General features: G+C 51.9%; 5 protein-coding genes across 5 annotated transcripts; 4 read left to right on the forward strand and 1 right to left on the reverse strand.

Moving 5' to 3' along the window:
* Positions 1-1439: 1439 nt before the first annotated feature.
* Positions 1440-2819, forward strand: CMQ_7004 (small nucleolar ribonucleoprotein complex component; the record flags this gene model as incomplete). Its single annotated transcript, XM_014320690.1, has 1 exon — positions 1440-2819. The coding sequence occupies one exon, from the start codon at positions 1440-1442 to the stop codon at positions 2817-2819; it is 1380 nt and encodes a 459-aa protein (XP_014176165.1).
* A 395-nt stretch (positions 2820-3214) lies between these two features.
* On the reverse strand, positions 3215-7799 carry CMQ_6712 (uncharacterized protein; the record flags this gene model as incomplete). The annotated part of the gene is made up of 2 exons (XM_014320398.1): positions 3215-7307; positions 7486-7799. 2 exons carry the CDS (start codon positions 7797-7799, stop codon positions 3215-3217), a joined length of 4407 nt encoding a protein of 1468 aa, XP_014175873.1.
* A 2856-nt stretch (positions 7800-10655) lies between these two features.
* On the forward strand, positions 10656-12827 carry CMQ_6635 (uncharacterized protein; the record flags this gene model as incomplete). The annotated part of the gene is made up of 1 exon (XM_014320321.1): positions 10656-12827. The coding sequence occupies one exon, from the start codon at positions 10656-10658 to the stop codon at positions 12825-12827; it is 2172 nt and encodes a 723-aa protein (XP_014175796.1).
* A 344-nt stretch (positions 12828-13171) lies between these two features.
* CMQ_6587 (duf1741 domain containing protein) lies at positions 13172-15751 on the forward strand (the record flags this gene model as incomplete). Its single annotated transcript, XM_014320273.1, has 5 exons — positions 13172-13195; positions 13631-13687; positions 13754-14275; positions 14351-15475; positions 15632-15751. The coding sequence occupies 5 exons, from the start codon at positions 13172-13174 to the stop codon at positions 15749-15751; spliced, it is 1848 nt and encodes a 615-aa protein (XP_014175748.1).
* Positions 15752-16614: 863 nt separating this feature from the next.
* CMQ_6783 (iron-sulfur cluster assembly accessory protein) lies at positions 16615-17225 on the forward strand (the record flags this gene model as incomplete). The annotated part of the gene is made up of 2 exons (XM_014320469.1): positions 16615-17131; positions 17188-17225. 2 exons carry the CDS (start codon positions 16615-16617, stop codon positions 17223-17225), a joined length of 555 nt encoding a protein of 184 aa, XP_014175944.1.
* Positions 17226-17469: the final 244 nt, after the last annotated feature.

A 17469-nucleotide genomic window follows, 5' to 3' on the forward strand; every position in this document is an offset into this window, starting at 1 on the left:
GCCGAGGGTGATGATATCACGACAGCCATCCGTAGAGCATATGGGGTATCCGGCGAGAAAGGAGCGACAGAAATCACGAAAGGGCTAGCTAGAAGAATATGTCGTTAGCAATAACACATGTCCAAAGGTAGCCATCGTTTGGGAGGTTTCGGTTCCCTTCAGTGAAGGTAATCGCATGGCTTTAGATTAGCACTGACTTAATGGAACATTTGAGAAGGCTGGTAGATTCTCAGTAGTGGCTGGCTACTTAGTTGAGGTATGTGGCGGGTATTTGTGGCGAGTGTGGCGGGTGGAGGCAGGGGAAGAATTGAAGAAACAAATAGGAAAATTGGAGTAATAAAAGAGTTTAGGTATTTGTGGTTGAGTTTGATGCGTAGTCAGCGAAGAGGTGTCCTGATGAAGGACAATGATTGGATGTGGGACCGGAGGTACGTCGCTTTTAAAAATAAAACCAGAGAAAAATCACATATCTGTCCCGGTTGGAAGGCGGGAGGTATTTATTTTGAGGACTCCGAAGCCTCTGATCTGTTCTTATCTCTGATTCGCTTAAACGACGACACAGTGTGTGTAAAGTGGGGTTGCTAAATGGTCTGTGCGCGGTCACTAAAGGACAATAAAAAAGGAAAGAAGAAAGGACAAAGGGCAAAAGAAGTAACAGGAAAAAAAAGTTAAAATGGGAGGGTGCTTATGTATCCTTGCTTACCACCCAGCAACGTGCGACCAATTAAATCGCGTATGCCCCCTAGCCACGCAACGTCGTTCCGAAACAAAACACGAAGCCAGATCCTAACAGACAGAGCAATGCTTAATGCTGCAAATGCTGCGATTGAATTGTAAGATACTCCGTTCGAGAGACATAACATAGCCTAGTATTAGCGACATAGTCACCAAACGGTTACTGTAGCATAGGAGAAGCCCTAAGGGAGTTAGCCACTGAAATCACGCTTTCCAAATGGCAGGTCCTCTTATTGGTATTTTGCTTCTATAGAGCGGCATCACGAAGGTTATTTTTATCATAACGAGTCTTGATTGAGTACGCGACTCGTTCTTGTCGCGTCTCGAGTACATACATATTGTGGGCAAATGGAGTATTTTATCTTACGCCACAACTGTATGTATGTACGAGTAATCTCAGACTTATGAGAGACAGTGGCACGTGATAAGTCATTATTATCGCCATGTGACTTTTATCGATATCTTATGTGGAGAATGATAAAAAAAAACTGGCTATCGGGAAGTTTTTTTATTGCTTCTGCTTTCTGCCAATGCTACGGACAGTCTCTGTTGAAGCTACATATGGACCTTCAAACAAACAATCAGTGTGGTCAGTTTGAAGGAATCGGATTACCCAAAAACCACAATCTGCCATCGGTGCTCCGCAGGCTCAAATTTTTGCAACTTACAAGTCAACTGAAAGGTATTTCACCCACGCCAAAATAATGGCATCAACGAAGAGGAAAGCGCCGCCAGTAAAGGTTGTCCAACCGACCACCAAAAAGAGCGCGAAGCCGACAATAAAACCGCGAGTTAATGAGACGAATGCATCGGTTGCGGCGGTTTCAAAAGTTACTGTTGCTCGGAAAGGCAACAGCGAAGCAGTGGTTGAGATTTCCAGTGACTCGGATAGCCAGAATGACGATGCCAGCATGGACGGCATGGATGATAAGGACGAGAAGGCAGATGCAAGCGAACAAGCTAAAGCAAATAGTCTACCTCTATGCGTCAGATCTAACGAAGACTATGTGTCTATTGGGAACGGAAAAAGGAACAACAAGGAAGATGAGGACGATGCCAACATTCCCGACGAGGAGCCTACTTTTGGAGACCTTATCCGCGAACAGGAGACTGTGGATGTGTCTGCGATGCTAGGCTTGCTACAGAGTGTATCAGAAGGAGACATGATTGTTGCCGATGGTGCGAACAATGGTCTCTCTAAACGCTCACCAAGCCTTGCCTCTCTCGGAAACCTACTGAACGCTGCGTTGCGCAACAATGATGACACAAATCTTGAACTTTGTTTCAACACGACAACTGATGCAACCTGGGTACGCAACACTATCCAGCGCATGGACCCGGCGCTGGCTGGGCCTCTTCTACAGAAACTAGCAGCACGGATGTACCGGCGCCCGGGGCGGGCACAGACACTGATCGGATGGGTGCAGTGGACGCTCATCACGCATGGTGGGGCGCTGGCAAGCCAGCCGGGTGTGACAAAGTCACTTCAAGAGCTACACCGAGTGCTGGAGGAGCGAGCACGTGGTCTCAACAGCCTGCTACTACTCAAGGGCAAGCTGGACATGCTAGAGGCGCAGATGCAGCTACGGCGTGGCCAGCGGGGCGGGGCGCGACTGACCTCGGAAGCCGGGGCTCTGACGAGCGGTATCCGTTCTATCGGGGGTAGCAGAAGACAAAGCAGCCGGGGACGTCGCAGCTCTCGCGGGGCTGCTCTCGTTGGTCAGGAGGAGGACGACGTGGCCGTTTACGATGAAGGCGAGGAGGTTGGCACGCGCGATGCAGTAATCGTCGCTGGAGTTGCCGGATCTGCAGCCACTGGCAGCTTGGGTGTCTCCGACGAGGAACTCGAGGAAATGGATGACGACGAGGCAGACAGCGACGATGGAGACGACCGCGAAGATGAGGGTGCTAATGACATCGAGGAGATGGATGCAGCTAGCGTGGTAGAGGAGGACGAGGTTGACTTTGACGACATCGACGAGGACGAGGAGGAAGAAGAAGAAGAAGACGGCGAGGACCGCAGCATTGTGCCCCCAACCAAGATGCAGAAGAAGTCTGCAACGACATTTTCAAAGCGGAGGTGAGCGCTTACGTGACTTGGGGAAGCGTTGGCCTTGCGGCACGAAGGGTCGCGGGGCTGAGATAGCATGCTATAGACCGCACGCGGAAAAGTCGGTGGGAGATAGTGGGACAGAACTTATCACATCGTATCAACCTCGTTAGAGGCAAGGGAGAAAACTTAGATATCGTGTATTGCTATCATCTTATACTTAAGGCTACTAAAGATTATCTAGATCATAGGCACAAGAAGCACGAGCATCTCGAGCAGTCACTATGATGCGCGTTTCTGCAATTTCAAATATATTATTATTACTATTATACATGCGAAACATACTAGAGAAGCCCTACCATAATTTCCTCCAAAATAGAAAGCGCCAACGCAATGCAGCTCACCAAACCAGTACACAACCGAGGCTGCTCAAGGCATCACACTCTGCCGCCATCGCTCGACGCGATCTACCTGTCCTGGCGGCGGGACAGGTATCTGCATGGGCATCGACGGCGAATGGGGAGCATAGCCCGCGTAAGAATTGGTGCCAAAGCCAACACCAAAGCCGGCGCCCGAGAAGGGGCCGGCAGCCATGCCCACACCTAAGGCCTGGCTCTGACCTACACCATAAGCATGGCTATATCCATATCCGTTGTGCATCGTGTTCGCGCGCGTTGCCATGCTGCTCTGTCTCGGGTCCATGTTGCCGGGATAGAGTCCCATGCCGCCTGGGTGGTTCACGGCCGCAAGCGAGTTCAGACGCACAGCATTTCCCGCTGGCCTAGTCATGCCTCCAGAAGTTACCCAGGGGCCAAGAGCAGGTCCACTAGTCTGCGGCATCAGTGACGACATGCCCAGTCCACCGCCGTTGCTGTTATATTGCCCGCCTATGAACCCGCTAGTTTTGGACAAGCCATCACCGATGCTGGTAGTGGGGGTTGCTTGGGGCATCTGTGCGCGCATTGCTGCCATCCTCTGCTCCTTTTCGCGAGCTGCACGTGCTGCTGAGTTTGCTTTCTGCTGCCGCTCCGCTTCCCGAGGATCTCGCGCCCCACGTGCAGATTCTAGTGGGTGAGCGCTGAGGACATTGGCCATGGAAATGCGCTGCGTAAGCTGGTCGGTGCCCGTTAGGGCGTCCAAAGCTTGGTTATTGAAGGTAGGTGTATCAAAGGCACCGCCGGTGAGTAACATCTCCGTCTCTCGTGCTTCCCTCTCGGCTTGCAGCCGACGGCGACGTTGACCCAGTGTCTCCTCTTCCTCTGCTAGCTCCAATTTGGCCCTGTCTTTGGCCGTGCCCTTCTCACCGCCTTCTAATCTTTCCTTGGCGTCTTCCTCAGGGTCGCCGAAATGGCTCAGGAGCTCGGCCGAAAAAGCGGTGCTGACAGGACGCGCCTTGGGAAGTTCACTTTCCTCTTTGGCTTTGATTCTGCGCAGTCTGGCAGCTAATGGCTCATCCTCAACCTCGCCCACCTCATCGCTGATGTCCGCTGCCCTGTCTGGTAGACCAGCACCACCAAGCTGCCGATTGACGGCAGCCATGGTCGGTGTCAGCCCTAGCATATTTTGGCGCTTCATGGCATTGTCACCTCTAGCGAGATACATGTTGACGCCAGGGTTGCGGCCTTGCAGCCGGTCGCGGCGTCTGCTAAGCGGCTCGTTGTCTTCAAGCTCCTTTCTCTCAATCAGGCCAAGCGGTCGGTTTATTTCAGCCACCACTGCCGATATGTCGCCATGCCCGGCAGCCTTGGCGGCAAACAGCAAGCCCAACGGTACGTCGTCGTCGTCATCGTCCTCACCATGATTCATAGATGGGTCCTCCCACGCCAAGTTCACCTTTTTACCCTTTCGAGCTTTCCGTTCGATCTCTGCCACAGCATCTAGCTCCAAAAGAGTTGAGTGCATCCCGTTGGGGAATGCTTTGTATGCGGGCTGCGTACGCAGCTTCTGTTGCTGTTTACGCAACTGAAGTTCGGCAAGCAGAGTAGTTGGCGCACCTTCATATAGTTCGTCTCCATCTTCACCATTCTCACCCTGGTCCACATCTGCATCCTCTTCGGCAGACTGCTCGTCTTCATCAGGCGCTAATAAGCTCGCTGTGCCCTCCCTCTCAAGGCTTGGCACTCCATCTCCACCGCCATCGGCTGTGATATCGTGGCGTCTGTTGGCTGAGCTCCTGGTAGATTGATCATCATCATCTTTGCCCACAGGTTCGTTGACCTTCCTTATGTGTCCAACTAGTGATACGAACGAGCCGCGAGTTTTGGATTTGGCATGGTCGTCTTTCTGATCCGCATAGGGGGTGTTTTTACCTTTGCCTTCTCTTGAACTTCCAGACGCCCCGGAAACGGTGATAGTGTTGCGTTTGTTGCGCTTCTTTCCCATCCCATATACTTCCGCGCCTAGTCTGCCAGCAAATGCATGATCGGTAAACGCACTCACAGGAGCGCTTGCTGCCGCGTCAAGTATGCTGTCAAGCGTGTCCATAGCAGATCCGTTCTTTACCTGCACATCGGCCGTAGATGCTGGTAAATCGAAAAAAGCGGAGGCCCTTAACTGGGGCGGAAGCGAACTCAACATTGCCATTCGCGATTTGCGTCTCTCGGGGTCTACCAAGCGAGGTGGGCGGCCAAGGTTGCTCGGTCCCGGTGCCGAGCTTCCACCTAATGGCCCAGCGGTGGCTCTTGGGTCACCCACCACAGGTGTGCCTGCATCTGGTAACGGGGAGCTTTCGACAAATGACTCAGAGTTTCTAATTGCTGCTCGGGCAGCTTGCGTTGGGGCTGACAGGCCCAGTACAGCCGCATCATTGGTGAGCTCTTCCGTGTCCAATAGGGGAGAGCCGAGGTCCCCTGCTAGGGGATCTGGAAGCCAATTATGTGTCTGATGTTGTTCTTCTCTAGGGCTTGACTCTGACTGAACAAACATGCTCAGGACTTGAGATCGTCTGTTGTTCCTGTCGGCGGCTTTGGGCTTCTTGGACAGTTTGGGAGGTAGTGATAGCATGGCAGGCACGCGCGCAGGATAGTACAACATCTGGCGACCACTTCCGGGATCGAAATATGAAGTCGGCCGCGGCGGTAGCGAGTGGCGCGGCAGCTGCAGTGGTGGGGGTACATCGGCCTGAAGTTGACGTGGCACAGGGTGGTCATTCGCCGCGTCCGGGTCGCAATGGACCCCGTCAAAATCACCAAAGGCCGCTTCTGCCTGATCGTATGTGCCGACTGAAGCTGACGATGTTGGCCGTTCACGACCTCTCTGTTGTTGAATACCTTCACCGTGGGAACCCCCATATGGCCCGTTAGTTTCCGAAGTATACGGTCGGTAGTCCTCAAACGCCGTGGGATTATGCTTTGCGTGTTGAGCATTTTTTCCTGCGGCTGGCAACCCCCAGAATTCATGATTGTTTGTCAAATCGTTGACGTGAGCGTTCGAGACAGATATTTGATCAGGCACAGGATGCCCGTGGGCTTCCGAATGGGTCGCGCCCTCTCCACGGTTACTTTCGGAAGCCATCAAACGGCCGGCGTCATCTAAAGCATTCCAAGTCAGGGTCGTCCGCGGATCTGTCTCGGTGATTTCTGGGAGGACTAGTGGACCAGATCGGTTGCTGTGAACCGAAGCCTTCCCCGGCCCGTGACGAGACATAAAGGGGAGGCCGCTATTCGCAGCAGTTGATTGCTCCCCGGCAGCAGGTAATATGTTGCCATTATCTATACTGTTTCCTTTGCTCCCCGGTCGCCGTAGGCCAGTACCGGATACAGAGGAGGTTGAGGACATGTTGTGATTGCTTGGAGAAAAGCAAACAGCCGTTCGTAAGGCGCTGTTTAGCTCGATGATCGAGTTTCGTCTGGAAAAAGTGGGTCGACACTGGAAGGAAGAGGTATCGACGAGCGTAAAACTCGAGTCTGAAGCTGTCTGCGCTGCGATCTGTCGGATGCTTGCTGATAAAATGGAGGACCGTCTGCTGTCGCTGCGCTTAAGCTCCTGGTGCTCTTCCCGAATGGCGTCGTCAATGGAACTGGTCATGGAGAGGCGTTCGGCAGAGGCTTCAAGCTGTGCGATGCTGCCAGCAAAAGCCCCCGAGCGCACGTTTGTGTCTGGCACAGGCTGCCGCAGGGCAAGTTTTCTGTGTGACGAGGTTGTACGCACAATGGCAGGCTGTTGTGGCGGCGGCGGCGATTTCAAAAATTTAGGTCGCACCAACGCTGACGAGAATGAAGCGGCCTGACCAAGATGATTCTTACTCACCAGGCACTTGTAGCTAGATGGGGTTTCTGCCGTCCTAAAGGATGTGAGCTGGTGTGTCGATGACGATAGCGATGCCTGTGAGACCGAAGCTGGGCAGGTGGAAGATTCGGTTGCGTCAGTATTGATGAAGTCGTTGGAGCCGAGAAGGTTGTTTTGTCGTATCGAGTTCGTGAGGAATTGTGGACCCGCCGCTCCCCTATGCGATGCTTCGGTGACTTGTGCAGGCGGCCGGGATTGGGCAGGGAAAGACGCAGAGGCCACTTCTCTAGGTAGGCTGTAAACAAGACGATTTTCGTTAGCTAGCTTACCCCAGTATATGTATGTGCTCCATACGAATATACGACGTAGATATCTCGACGTCGCACTTCATACAGTTCATTCTCGCTCGACTTGTCATTGCAAACGAGGTAAACGGAAAGGGGGCATTTGCGCGAATACACCAGGGTGCACACCTATGGGAGTCGACCTCGATGCTGCACGAGCTACGCGTCGCACCGCTCTCCACATTCGCATCCAAGGCTCCATGGCTGGCCACGACATCCGCTCTAGTGCGACCCATAACGCTGGTGGGAGAGCGAGCCTCCCAGCCGTCTAGAGATGATAAGGGCGTCGTGGTGGAAACACCGGCCATCGACAAGAAGGCGGCAGAAAAAGGCGAAGACGACGACACAGAGACAGACGAAGGAGAGCCAAGCCGGGCTGATGATGAAGAGCCTGGAATTGGCCTCGTACTTATTGCGTTGTCGACATTGTTGTCTGTGCACATGGCTATTGTCGTGGATTTCTGGTCGAGCTTGTTTATGTTGTCTTGCGCATAATGCGGCAATCGAGAAAAGACCTGTCGACCTGTGGCCACCGGGAATGTAAATAACAGTTGTGCATGTAGTGTAGCCCGTCCCTCAAGTATTTCGCTGGCATGTGTTTATATTATGGCGACAGGACTGCGACAGGACTGATAGACTTTGCAGAAGTAAAGCCTGCAAAGAAAGGTGAGTGGTTGGGGTAGGATGAAATCCGCCAGACTGAAGGAAAATGAACAATAAATGAAGACAAACGAAAGCCGGAGGAGGGAGTGGGAAATCAAGGCGCAGATGTCAGCACAGAATGGACAAAGTTGGCAGCTAATCCGCGTGGAGAATCTGGCTAAGAACCTGGCTAAGAAAAAGCGACGAAGACGGCGGCGCCAGCGTGCTGGCCAGACCAAGACAAATTCAAAGCATTATCTCGTAGGCGGCTCCAACTTAAGACTGGTTGTAGATAAGGCAAAAAAAAAAAGGCAGTAACTCTATTTAGGACAAGAGAGACACCATATCAACGGATGATACGCGACGGGCCAGCTTGACCAGGGGTTGCGGCTGACGTTCCAGGTCCCTCGCCTCGCATCAGACAACGAATGTTTTGTTTTTCTTGGTAAAGACGCAATATTAGTTAACAGGCGAAGTTTGGGCGCGCATGGTAATGATCTACTGACTTCATTGTCAAGGCACTGTTAGTAAACTTTTGCACTCAATTCGGAGCTCTCTCTAAAGTATACCGAGCGATTTATTGGATCCAGCTTGATATACAAAACACACACCTGCTACTTCCTTCTGGCACTGCTTTGGGCCTGTGGCCTACACTGACGTAATATATCTTATAATGCTAGAATCACCTAGCTAAAACCGAAGGGCACAAAATCTTCAAGTTCGGTCTAGCCAATAATATCTGTTCCTCGCTATCATGGCACGAAGTACAGAGTACTCCTCACATAATTGCTACTATGTATGTATCCATAGTAGATCTCGATACTAGTACGACTTCGTGCAGCAAACACTAAGTCGTATCTTAGTACTCCGTACGGAGTAATCTGTAGGCGCGCGTTCTATTCTTTCCTTTGCTACAGCAAGTATGTTACGGATTACGGAGTAGGTCGGCGAAAGCCCTAGATTGACTGCTTTTGAGATGGGGTATACCATATACGGCTAACATTTCTCTATTGAGCAGTTTCTTTTGCTTAGGACGTAATGTACGGAGTAGTTCGAAAATATGTGTAGATTCGAAAGATATTTAAGATATCTTGCATGCAAGGCGGGACTAGATGCGTATGCTCCATACTCCTATAAGTAAGTCATGTAAGATACTCCGTAGTCGTCCTAAAAAAGCACACAGCAAATGTCCGAAAACACGAGTTGGGTTCTCATGTACGAGTATCTACGAAGTAAGCCGTGTGAATTTTCTTGTACGGAATACGAAGTACATTATCTACCCAATGGTAATTCTTGCTTGCCCCTTTGGCAATTCCGTGTATTTTATGTATGGGAATACTCGTACTCGTAAGATATTGTACGGAGTACGGAGTATCAAGCAACGTCCCAACGGCACGCGGGGCTGAGCCTGAATATTCTGGCGAGAGTGGATAAGAGAAACCCCTACACCGCATCAGCGCTCGCCCTTGTTTCACCGCTCTGGGTTAAGGCCATTTATTATTCTCCATCTCAAGGCACTCTTTGTCCAGCTGCACACGACCGGCATAAGAACATTCTGGCAGGTCAATACCTGTACGAGTACGGAGTAGTACCTGGAAGAAAACCAATAGTGAGTTTGAGTGATCTCGAGTGGGCGTGGACGAGGAGGAACAGCTATTATGCAGCTTCTCGCCCCTACTATGTATGGGTTGCTTGGTTCATTTGGGCTGCGAGGAAGAAGGGGGGACCGAACGCGTAACCCCCACGGCAGCTCACTAATTTCCAGTGCTCATACGGAGTTTTGCCCAAAATAAGATACGTTTTAGCTCAGGGATGCTTCACGACTAGTTCTGCGTTTTCGCCCTCGTGGACGAGAAATTTGATGACAATGCCCCGTAATAGCTACTCCGTAGGTAGCACCCCTACGGAGCACAAACACTCGTATTGTACACCATGCGGGCTGCAGCTCGCAAAAGTGTCTGGTGACGGCTAAGCACGGTGCAGCCTACAACTTGGCACATTTTTTGGTGAAGCTAGTGGGGTAGTGGGGTTCATTGAAAGGCTTCGGAATCCGCTGTTAGCACCGCAGAGCCCAACAGCGCCTACGAGTAAGTACGGAGTATAGCATACAAAAAAGAATGGACAATATCCCGCCACGCAACCGGTCGCCACTGCCTGCGACTACTCCGTATACGACGAAGTATTCCTCTGACCGCCCATTCCGCGTCTGCAGCCTGTTTCCCCTCGTTGAAGCATCGCACCATACTCCGTTCAAGTCCAGCTCGCTACCGCGTTCTTTGACATGCCGTGACTTACCCCCGTCCCTTTGTTCCGCCGTCTCCTCCGTTTCTTGCTGTCTCTCGCCTTAGACCTACCCCCACTGCACAATCTAAGATATCTTGCCTCCCGCCAAACAACTGCCTTACATGTCGGACGCGAAGAGAGGGAGGACTGCGCGCTTGAAAACCAGAACAGAGACACCGGGACCGGCCGTCAGGAGCCATGCTCTACTAGCAGAAAGCCGTTCGACAATTTAACTTTGACGGCTGCGCTTTTACGCTTTATTTGTACGGCAGACCGCTTCTCTACATTTTTAGGCATTGCATCGTTGTGAACTCTGGCAAACAGCAACACCGCTGTCTACTTTTCCTTAGGCCCTTCCCAATACTTCTGATGGTATGGACCAAACGCTCATCAAAACGAATCTGTTGCCTCGCCGGCGTTTTGCGCCGGTGCCAATCGAGACAACCTTTGAACGCTACAGAAAAGGCGCCCCTACTGCGGTGCTAACGCCATCTCCATCTCCACGATCGCCCTCGCCGCCTCGCCGACTATGGACCAAGGAGAAGGAAAAGAGGCGTTTCGCCCCCCAGTTGATCGAATCTTCTCGACGTTCCCGACGAGTCGGCGATGTTGGGCCAGCCACCAAACCTGCCGACAAGACCGATATCACGCCCTACCACAATCACATATATGCACCGAAGGCACGCAAAAATCATCGAAGGCTAATGTCACTCGCTCGCCGAGAGTCTTGCGATGACGAAACTGCCGACCATTTTTTTGAGACTCTTGTTCGGGAAAACGAAAAGCGCATTCTTGAGGACGCTTTGGCTGCCTTCCCAAATAGTCGAGCCCGTGCTGGCGGCGCTGAACACTTCGCCATTCGCGAAGCCTCTGATGATGATAGCAGTAGTTCTCAAAGCCACGGAATTACTGGCCCACGACCTTACCGTGCCGGACGCCGATCCCGCCGCGACTCGCTCACTGAAGACGTCGGGTGGGCCCTGAGGGAATTGCAAGAGCATCACGACCTTCTTTTGCAAACCCGCAACGTTTCTATTGCCCATGGCAGCTCTCCCTACATTGTTCCATCTGTCAGCACAACCGAAAGCACAACCGAAGATGTGGAAGAAACAGAAAAGGCAGATGCTGTCGCACCAGCAGATGCCGCCACGCCGGCACCTAACCGTTTAGAACGTATCTCAACACTTGAACTCGACCGGATGCACATTGAAAGTCCTCCAAGTGATCCTATCTGGACCACAACTGCTCGCCACTCAACCCCGGACTCTCCGCTCCATGCTATGGGTGAAACACACATGCCCTATATTCCGGAAGTGGCATTCGACTTCCCACGAGCAACCGATGGTTATCGGGGGATTCCGGCCTATGCCCAGAGGCTCAGAGAGGCAGAGGGGGAAACCGATGAAGAAGACGAGGACGAAATATCGCGACATATTACATCGACCCCAGGACCTATTGGCGAATCTCTCATGCCCTACGTGGCATCCGCGCCGGAAGAGCATGTGACCGAAACCCCGACGGCATCATTAGCCATTGCGCATCTCCCACCCGAGAGTCTATTTCGTGGGCGCGGCCCTTTTGCTGGTTATCGCAATCGTGATTTATTTGCTGAGAGGGATGTACGCAGATCGCGGCGAAAATCACCGCCCATGCTGGGCAAGGATTTGATATTTCCCAAGTGCTTGTCTCCCAAGCAGACACAGCTGGAGCCAGAGTATCTATGGAGCACAAGCAATTCCAGAAATGATTCTCACCGCGACGCAACTGGAAAACATGGTTTGTGGAACGGATTTTGCTACTCGCGCGAGAAAAACGAAGCTCTGGCGCCGATTGAGCGCCCTGTCATGCTCGCAACACCTTTCCCACCCAGTTCTCCCGCCGACCCATTCGCTCACGCATTTAGTGCGAGCGAGCCCGGGACAGTCTGTGCAGAACCGGAACATGTGACTGGTAGTGGGAAACATGGGTCTAAGTCTGAACATGATTTGTTTGCGGCGGCTTTAAATTCGCAGTCGGTCGGCACGCTGCCAGCTGGCGCTGGGACGATGACACTAAGACTGGAACAGCATCGTTCGAAACTGCAACGCCAGGCTGACACTGAAGGACTGCATGTGCTCATGGGACTGGACGGAAGGCTGCAGCAGGAGAAGAAAATGGCAGAGTTAGAGGAGAAAATTGCCACCGAGTTCACAGATACATTTGTCACGCAGGTTTACAATTATCTGTCTCTAGGTTACCCAGCCATGGCTCGAGCATATGACGATGAGCTGTCCAAAATCTCTGGCGTCCCTGTGGCTGACCTAGAGCGCGATGATGCCAAGGCTTTGGATAATCCCGGCCACGCTAGAGGTCATATCTCCTTGGGGAATGATAGCGGGAAGACTGGCAATGGATATATGTCGATGCGTTTGAGTCACGACGACTGCCCTCGATGGCATGCCCTCAAGCTGTACATTTACGAATGGGCTCGTCAGCACCCTGACCTGGATGGTATCAGTTCGTTGGCTTGGGGCATGCGTGAACGGCGTGGCAGCTGGGGCGTCTAGCCCTTCAGACGGTACCAGCTCAATTCGGCTTTGCTTTTGGTCTTTTAGCTTTGCGTTTTATTAGCCATCGCATACGGAACATACTTTTGTTTATACCAAGACATCGAAGAACTGTAAGAGCAGTTTGGCGGAGGAGATAGAGAGACATCAATCTCCTCTCATTTGTTTTTGAGTTGGGGCAAAAAGGACTTGAATGTTGTTTGTTAGCCTTTTAATGTATGGGTTGTTTATCAGCCCGCAGAATAGTAAGCGACATGAAACTAGCACATGGAGGCGGGTGGTTCTTTGGTCGGTATCCAAAAAGGTAGGATTCGTTTTCACGAACGGTCAAGATTGACGTAGAAATGCTCGTGTCGAGATGGGTTATCGTATGTTGTTATATCTTGCCTATCTTGCGATTATCCCAAAGTATGCCTCTTGAGCAGAAAATTGGATTGGCTACTGTACGAGCTTCAATGGGTGCGAACTGATCACAGAGTTGGAAGCCCGTTTCGTTTTTTTCGGCACTAACGCCAGGCCAGCCCCCTAATTAAGCCGTCCTCCTTGATTTAGCTTCCGAAGCTAAAGAGGCAACGTAATCAATTTCTACTTTACGGAGTATCCTCCACTCATACGGTTTTTTTGTGCTGACAACTGCAACAGTGCATCCTCTTTGGACCACTCACCCTTTACGCATACCAGACCTCAGCAGCACATGACTTGACGACCCTTACTAGGAACCTCACTCCCAGTCCACGGCTGTGCTCCCAACAACAGCGGTCTGTCTTGCTATCTCCATGGAACAGTCCCCTTTAACCCACCAGCCTCGCCCTGAGGTATTCAAGCCCAAGATCGTCCAGCTGTACGACGAGCTGTTTTCTGTGAGTTCCCAACAAGCTGTCTACCAAGGACTCCCCCCGCCCGCCCCTGGGCTAACGTTCGGACAGGATGAAGATTTTCTCGTCGCCTCTGACGGCTTTTGGACGGAGTTTTTCCTATTGCGACCCGACCGTAGCGCCCTGCGCCATCGAATCGAAGCATTGTCGCCGCCCCAGCTGCTAGTAGTTGAGAGTCAGACGCGGGCGCTTTTCTCGAGAGCTATAGCGGTGGCAGCTGGGGGTGTCATTGACAAGGGGCCTGATAGGACTAGCACCGAGCGGCGGCCTGTCCGTTCCGAGACGGCTGCCGCTGCGGCTCTTGACACACTGACTACATTCTTGTCCGCCGTCTTGGCCAAAAAGTACACGAACCCAAGCTCTGATGTAATTGCTGTGCTGGCAGGTCTTGACAATGTCGACACAGTGATGACCGAATTCGTGTCGGTGCTAGATGGCTTGCTGCGACACGGACGGACGCCATCGCTGCGAGCCAAGGTGGTGGACGTCGCTCTGGCCACGGCGGCTGGAGCTTATCAAACAACGCTTCTCACCTACTTCATCCACCGAGACCTATTCCCGTCCATTATACGGGTATGCTGCCTCGTATTCTCCCCTTTCCCTCTTCTTGCTGTCCAATTTGTGGGGAGATGCTGACATTCAATACAGACCATAATCGACACGGATGCCTCAAATCAAATATTCGAATCTTTCGTACTTCTCGGCCTCCTAGCCAACTACAACAAGTTCGAATTCCGCAATCCCTATCAATTGCGTCTCGCCGATTTTGTAAACGAGGAAGCTATACAAACGATCCTCCACAGCGTTGGCGAGGGCTGTCAACGACTTCGCAATCAATATGTGGTCATTCAAGATGACGCGCCAGAAGGTTGGACTCTGGCTAACACTTTGGGACTGATCGGACTGAGCGCGATAGCACCGGGAACACACGCGCCACCCAAACCTGTGTATGACGCCGAAACGGCAAGCCGGATGTTCGCAGCCTTGCCGGGAGATGAGGCAGCAGTTCTGCTAGCGACATATGATTTCACACACGCCAACAAGCTGTTTTGCTCCAGTTTGGTCACATCACTGGGGGCGAGTGTTGGTGCAAGCTCCCCCAGAAGTGCAGGCGGCGAAGCTGAGCATCCCATTGCGAGCTTTATCTCACTTGCGTCCTATCTTCTCCAGCACGCTTTCTGTTCACAACGCACCACCCTCTACGCACATGTGGGCCTCATGGTTTTTCGGCTGCTGATTGAGGACGTAGCGCTGTGCAAGCGAATGTGCAGTGACGAGAGCCGTGTGTCCGTACGCCTCTGCCGCCAACGTCTGCCGCATCTACCGCTCGTCAAGCAACCGCGCCCTTTAGCAGCCAGTGTGATGGACGCTATGGTTGATAGCATCACACATAATCTGCAGAGGCGTCTCGACATTGGCCTGTACACATCGTGCGTGGGGATATTGTTGCGGCTCGTAGCGCACTTGTCGCGAACCCGCACACGGCTAGCGTATCATTGGGCAGAGCTCTTTCGCGCACTGATCAGCCTTGTTCGCTTTCTCACAACATACGCTGCCGATCTGCAGGGCTTGCCACATTTGGAGACTCTGATCGATCATGTGGTTAGTCTTATGGCGCTGGCTTTGTCGGCGGGCGAGTCGTTTTTGCCCACCCCGGCAGCCTATGACGATTTGTTCTACAAGGTCGTCGAGGCAGGTGAGGTCCTAGTGAAATTCCGTGACATATATAAGCTGGCGAGCCGACCGGCGAGTAGCATCGAAACGCTAGTTAGCGTGAGTACACATTATAAGCAGATGTTGGATGATGGAGTAGTGAACAAAGGGGGGAAGGGCGGACGTGTTAAAGGTGGCGGTTCGTCGACCTCAGCCTTGACCAGTCTGCAGGTCGCTCAAACCATAAAACAAGGCTATGAGACACTAAGCATCCAGGCCAAAGAAGGCCTTGACAGCTGGGAGAAGTACCGTGAGGCAGATGAACGGACACTTCTGAAAAAGGTCGCACGCATTGCCGTGGCAGATGTGAAGTCTCTTTTAGAGGGAAGAGAATGAGAGTGGACGATGGGCCTCAATTTTCTCAACGTCTGGCTCTTTGGCTGAATCCGACCCTTGGCCTTTAACAACCATATTGTCGAATCACGGGGTGCAATTTCTGTACAATATAATATGGTAAGAGCAGATTACTCTCAATCATGCCTCTAATTTGGAGATCTCTTGTTTTGCTAAAGTGGATGCCGATTTGGTATTTAGTAGCCGCAGCGCCTTGAGTTGACTAACTACGTAAATCTGATTGGTTCGGCCAATTACGGAACATGTCACAATACAGTATGAATAAAGTCATGCATGAAGTATGCACTGTGTACGTTACGTACTCCGTATCTTGTTTGCATTGCGGCCATCTCGCATCCCGGGTTTTAAGATGCCCGTTCTAAATCTGCACCGCTACCATATACGGAGTACCGCAGCCAATATACCAATGCTCATATACCACAATCCACATACCACAGCAAAATATATATTTTCTTGTCTTGCTACCAGTATAGCAGTCACCAGAGAACTCGTCGAATTTCTATCGCTCAACCAGCATGAACGGAGTTTTACCGTTACCGGGGCGAAGCTCTGTATGCTTATTATATCGCCAAAGCCTTAAACTTTCGCGACTGCAGCAACAGCAACAGCAGCAAGAGCATTTGATGTCGCAAACCTCCTACATACGTCTTTCTCAGCATTCACGCCTCCAGCTATCGTGCCGACGTTTCATATCTTGCACCACGCACACACAGCCTCCGGCCGCATCGGCTGCCCTGACTACCCCATCATCAGTAGAAGTCGTCTCATCGTCGGTAATATCTTCTCATTCGAAAGTACCGTACACGCGACATTCCCTTTATCTCGAATCGGATCCATCAACGACCATGCGGCCTCCACCGCGACCTTCTGTCAAGGCAATTGGACCAACTAAGCCACAAGAGACGGAGAAGGGTGTGTCTGAACCGCCATCTGACCTCCTTACAGCACTGAAGTCAGGCAGTGCAGCAGACCCAATACAAGCTGTGGCTACTGCGTCTACGCAAAAAAATACGGCTCCAGCTATTGCCTCGGTCAAACCGACAACCAGGCGCCCATCGAAGCTACGGGCGCCGCGGAAGGCGGCCATGCATCTGACGCCTGCGGCAGTAGAACAAATCAGGGCGTTGCTGGAAGGCCCAGATCCGAAACTGCTTAAGGTCGGAGTGCGCAACCGTGGCTGCAGTGGACTGGCCTATAACCTAGAGTATGTGGGAAAACCAGGCGCATTTGATGAATTGGTGGAGCAAGACGGGGTGCGGGTGCTTGTGGACAGCAAGGCATTGTTCAGCATTATTGGTAGCGAAATGGATTGGGTGGAAGACAAGCTCAACCAACGGTTTGTGTTTCGGAATCCAAATATAAGTACGAAGCCTCCCTCTCGCCGCTCTATTATATGGCCATCTGCTAACGTATAACAGAGGAGCAGTGCGGATGCGGAGAGTCTTTCATGGTGTAAGAACAGACGACGCCAAATTGGTACTGTTTATTGCAAACAATTGGGACGCGCAAAGAGAACGTGGGGCCTGGCTGATTTGCCTATTTTGAGAAGTTCAGTGTGCGACTTCGTAGATTGGGATGCTATACGGAGGACTGTCCGTACATACTTGCTGAATCTGTTGACAAGATATCTCTCAGAGCCACTCACACATGGGAGATAAAGCTGCGTAAAATATCTTACGAAAGCACGGAGTACTCCCGGC

The sequence above is a fragment of the Grosmannia clavigera genome (genome assembly GCF_000143105.1).
Source record: "Grosmannia clavigera kw1407 unplaced genomic scaffold GCSC_108, whole genome shotgun sequence".
NCBI classification, from domain to species: domain Eukaryota; kingdom Fungi; phylum Ascomycota; class Sordariomycetes; order Ophiostomatales; family Ophiostomataceae; genus Leptographium; species Leptographium clavigerum.